General features: G+C 39.0%; 1 protein-coding gene across 1 annotated transcript; it reads left to right on the top strand.

Moving 5' to 3' along the window:
- The first annotated feature begins 880 nt into the window (after positions 1–880).
- LOC107086203 (sterile alpha motif domain-containing protein 9-like) lies at positions 881–5,288 on the top strand. The gene is made up of 2 exons (XM_015376992.1): positions 881–4,385; positions 4,497–5,288. The coding sequence occupies exons 1-2, from the start codon at positions 969–971 to the stop codon at positions 5,256–5,258; spliced, it is 4,179 nt and encodes a 1,392-aa protein (XP_015232478.1). The 5' UTR covers positions 881–968; the 3' UTR covers positions 5,259–5,288.
- The last annotated feature ends 15 nt before the right edge of the window (positions 5,289–5,303 follow it).

A 5,303-nucleotide genomic window follows, 5' to 3' on the forward strand; every position in this document is an offset into this window, starting at 1 on the left:
GGGTTCCTGATGTGTACCTTGTCAGATACACCACCAACAAGAATTCACCAAGTCTGGGACATTTGACAACAAGTTATTCCTGTAACTCAGAGAGGGGGATGCAGACAGCCTGTTTTGCAGAAAGCTAGCTGTAGATGTGGCCATGGGACTACTTAACTACTACTTCCTAAGAGAATGTGTATGGGGTTGTGCACAGGCCTTATAACAAGCACAGCATTGAAATGGGTTTCTCAGACTGTTTTGCAGGGAGATTGGTGCAGCCTGGGGTCTGCACAGCTGAGCAAAATCATGTCTTCCTCCACCAATGCTTATAATTAATATAATTTATTCTTTTTTACAGCATACGATTTTGTTAGAAGAAGTGACCTGGCTATCATCTGCAGAGAGTTAAAATCAAGGTAAGTGATTTAGGATTTGATAAATCTTAAGATCTTTTTCTCTTTAACAAATAACTTAATCTAGGAATTTTTTTGCAGCTACCATTTGTGATTTACATTTTCAAGGAGGACATCACTGCCAATATGGCAGAAAATATAGAAATTAAAGTAAGTACTACTGAAAATAATAAGCTATTTGGAGGACATCTCTATATATATTATATCTAAGCAAATACTCTTTATTTATTTTTTTAATTTACACCAATTTCTGATTACAGTATCAACTTTAAAATCAAATACATAAATAATCAATGATTTTTTTCAGTTACTTTTTTCTAAATCAAGACACTTTGGTAGAGCTCTGGAAAAAAACATGTTTACCTTTTTCTATTCCAGAAGGAGGATCTGCCACCTGATATTGAAGACTGGAGTAAATTTCATGTAAAGAAATGGGTTCTGTCGCTGCAAAAAGCAGATGAATCTCAGAGCAGAATAGCAGAACTGCTGTTTGAAGAAGAGATCTGTGGCTCCAGTCTTTTACTATTGGACGAATCAAAACTTAAAGAAATTGGTGTGAAGCTTGGACCAGCTATGCGTATTGTTCATGCCAGAGATGAGCTCATCAACTTCAAGAGAGTTGAGCCAACATGTTCCAGAAACCAGTCAACTGGAGAACCAACCAAACCATACCCATTTGGTAGATATCATGATGCTTTTAGATATCTAAAGGACAACATTCTTGCGGTCCCAGAATCAGGATCCTTCAACTTCATAGAACCCTGTCATGAATTCAAAGGGTTTTACAACACTCCAGAGGATAAGAAAATGGAAAAATTTATCACTGAGGTCATTAGGTTTGCTGCTGCCTGCATGAATAGCCGCACTAATGGTACCATACATTTTGGAATAGGAGACAAGCCAGAATTTGTTCATGGTCAGGTGTTGGGAGTGGCTGTTGATGACAAAGAGGCATATGCAAAATCCCTAAAAGAAGCCATTGATGGTTACTTTGAACACAAACACAAGGATGATGCTCAAAAGTGCATTAAGCCTCCTCGTTTTGTTGAGGTTCTAAACAAAAACACCACTTTATCTTATGAATATGTGATTGAAGTGGACATTGAGCCTCAGTTTTCTATCTGTGGAGAAAAAACCTACAAAACGTACACCATTAAAAAAGCAAAGAAAATGACTAACGAGACCAAATCAAAACAATTAAAGGTTTTCTACATCCGTGATGGTGGTAGTTCCAGAGATCTTTTTGCCCCAACTACATCTTCCAAACCCATGGTTGAATATAACAAGTTTGTTGATGGAATACCACAACTATCGAAGCTCCGCAAGGATGCAGAGGAGAAGCACTCCGAAGCAATAAAAAGCTCAACTCAAGGCTCAAAGTTAATGCACATGATAACTGGTGGAACTTTGTCATTGGATAAGTCCAATTATGAGCGTTACCTGGTCGTGACAAACAAATCTCATTCAAGCCATCTTAAAAATCTGGATTTTCTTACAGAGCTTAAACCTGTAGCTGTTCTAGACTTTGATCCTGAATCAAATGAACATGGATTACTGAGCTACTATGAGCAGAATAACACGGTGAGCCCTCATTTACCAGCAAAATATGAAGTAATGGGAAGTGTCAAAGAAACTGCTGTCAAATTGGAGTTACCTAATAACACCAGCTGGGTATTCTGCAATGGAGGTATTGAGGGAGAGAAACCCTCAGACATTAAACAGTGGTCAATAGAGAAAGGGGCCTCTGTACACAAAGTGATTTCTTTCTTGTGCCGCAGAGATGTGCTTCCACACAAGAGGTTCCTTGTCATTTTCTTACTTTTGTCAACAGTTAGTGAGAAAATGGACCCACTTATTGAGACTTTCAACATGTTATTGCAGGAGCTCAAAGCCATGGATCAAATCCTCTGTATCTGTGACAATGAAAATGCATTTACTTCATGGAAGGATCTCATTTCTGCAAGGTGTGGGGAGGACATCTCTGACAGATGTATATATGAGCTCAGCTTTGCTGAAGTCAATGGAACCATCCGCAGTCTTTGGTCAGAAAACCGCAGAGCCATTCGGTTTCTACCTTGTGGGGGTGGTATTAAGGTGCCTCTGATGAAAAAATCTGAGCGCAGCCTGAAATTCTTAGAGGTCCTGTGTGTGAACCAGTGTGAAGGAGGAAATGAGGACAGAGCTGCCATTGAGGAGGACTTTTATAGAGGTGGAAATGTCTCATGGTGGAATTTTTATTTCTCTGAGCAGCCTGGATTAACCGCATTCATCAAACGAGACAAGTTTGATTACATTGTGGACACTATTATACCAGATTTATGCTCACTAACAAAAGCTTGTGTGCTGCTCAATCTCATCCATTTGCCTGGGTGTGGTGGGACAACTTTGGCAAAGCATGTGTTGTGGGCTCTTCGAGACAGATTTCGATGTGCTGTCCTCAAGAAAAAGTCTAACTTTGCTTATGTGGCTGAACAAGTGGTCCAACTTCTGATGTATGCCTATGATGAGCAAACACCAAGGATCCCTGTACTGCTAATGATAGATGACTTTGATGATATGGAGAATGTTAATGACTTACAGCAGGCCATTGAAAATGAGTGCATTGAGAAAGACATACAATCAGCTAAAGTCATTCTCCTCAACTGTATGAGATCAAATTCCTTTGAAGTGACAGAGACAACTCCTACCACTGTATTCATTGGGAACCGTCTCTCTGACAAGGAGCTGAAACTGTTTGAGGTGAAACTTAGAGAAATAGAAAAAGAACATCAGAATTTTGAAACTTTTTATGGTTTCATGATAATGAAGGAAAACTTTAACCCAGAATATATTAAAGGGGTGGTCCAGAAAACTCTGAAAAACTTCAACATGGAGAAAAAGAATGCACAACTATTTGCTGTTTTGGTTCTGTTGAAAGTTTACTGTAATGTCTCCTCTATCTCCTTATCTCTATGTATGGATTTTTTGGACCATCCAAAACCTGTTTGTGGAGGTGTTCGGATTGATGATATCTTTCAGGAATATTCCAGTTTCATTTCTAGCTGCTTGGATCAAGACATAGTTGTTTACAAAGCAGTGAAAATAACCTACTCTATCATTGCAAAGCAATGTTTGGAGGAAATCAGAAATACACACAATGTGACAACAGCAAAAATTGCCAACTTTCTTTTGACCACAGACCAGCTTTATGAGCATACCCAAGGTAGAGACAATCTCGTTAAAGATGTTCATGATATTTTAGTGAAAAGGTTTCCTTCATTTGACGAAGATTCTCGGTTCTCTCCTCTCATCCAACAAGTGGCTGGAGAAACACCAGGACAGGAAGAGATAGTGCTAGAAAATGCAACAAAAAGATTTGACAATGATGCTATTGTCTGTCAGTTGTTAGCCAGATACTACTATTTGAAAAAGAAGGATTTCTCTGTTGCAAAGGAATGGGCGAAAAAAGCAATGGCATTTTCAAAGGACTCCTACATGGCAAACACTGCAGCACAGGTTATTAAGCATCAGCTAAAGAGTGAAATTTCAGAGTGCAAAGAAGATCCCATCAGCCCAGAGAAATTGTTAAGTTCCCTCAAATTGGCCCAGTCTGCAATGGTAGCATTTAGGGAAACACAAGACCTTGCTAAGAGGGAGTCATTTGAGCGATTACAAATCAAAAGAAATAACTGCCCTTTCAACACTTCAGGATGTCTTGGAGAAATCCAGGTTGGAGTTTTTGTCATACACTTATTACAGAAAACTGTGTTTTCCTCTGATGGTATTCCACATGACATAATGAGCCAGTTTCTATCTGGAAATATTTCACTGAGTGAGATGGAGAGAAGTGATCCCTGGGGCATTAAATACAGAGAATATTATGATATTCTTAGAGAGTTTGAGAACATGCTTTGCAATCTCAAAGAAAGAATGAAGTGGAACTTTGACTACCTTGATAGAAATTATGTGAATCTTGGGACCGTAATTGGAATAAAGAATCCCCGTGAGAAGGTAACACAAACTGAAATTGCTAGGTGTTTCGAAACTTATTCAAATGTTTTCTGCAAGACAGAATCTGAAAATGATTTGAAAAAGCAACATTTTAACCTTGACCTTCACCAGGCAAGACAGTTCCTTGAGAAGGAAAAAGCTGATACCTTCTCTGGAATTTTGGATTGTCTAACAAAAGAAATCACAACTGAAGAGATAGAAGAAATTGTTAGGCAACACAATTTTATTTGCCTACCTCAGCACCAACCAAAGAGAATAGAAAGAATCAATATGATCTATGCAAACGTTGTGTTGGGCTGTATTAAACCAGAATCTGATGTTCTGTTATACCAAGACCCGCTTAATGTCCTTTCTGAACTTCTGTGTGAAAAACACACAGAGGAAGAGTATTTCTCACTGCTCTTCATTGCAGTTGTGCTATTATGGCTGTCACCAGAACATGAACTGTGTATCCAGCTTGAGACTTACATCTCACAGCTGAAAGTGTCGTATTTTGAACAGATGAAGGAAGTTATCAATGGAAAGTATCCAATTGTCCATTTCCTGTTGGGGTCTAAGAGCAGCTGCAGGAGACTTGTGCAAATAAAAGCAATCCAAAGTTGTGTCACAGGTTCAGAGGAACACTTTGCTTCCCTTTGGGGAAATGGCCAAATATTTAGAAAACAGGAAGTGAGAAAGTTACTTCAGAGGTTCACTGGTCAGGTGAGGGGAAAAAAGAAGATAATGGTAGATACTTGTTTCCAGGATCAGAAGCTGGAAGTCATCCCGTTGTTTCAGAGTCAGATTAGTGGACTTGAACATGGATCAAAGGTGTCATTTTTTATTGGGTTCTCCATGAAAGGCCCTCTTGCACTGGACATTGAGAGGTTCTAAAATGCCTCCTTGGACTCATTCTCTTTAGTGTTTATTACTCTCTTA

This window comes from Cyprinodon variegatus, unplaced genomic scaffold (assembly GCF_000732505.1).
Source record: "Cyprinodon variegatus isolate N-32 unplaced genomic scaffold, C_variegatus-1.0 Scaffold145, whole genome shotgun sequence".
Taxonomy (NCBI): Eukaryota; Metazoa; Chordata; class Actinopteri; order Cyprinodontiformes; family Cyprinodontidae; genus Cyprinodon; species Cyprinodon variegatus.

Coding starts and splice junctions, on each gene's coding strand:
- LOC107086203 (XM_015376992.1), top strand. CDS start 969: ATGCGTATTGTTCATGCCAGAGATGAGCTCATCAACTTCAAGAGAGTT. Junction 4,386..4,496: donor TAAAGAATCCCCGTGAGAAG/GTAACACAAACT, acceptor GACCTTCACCAG/GCAAGACAGTTCCTTGAGAA.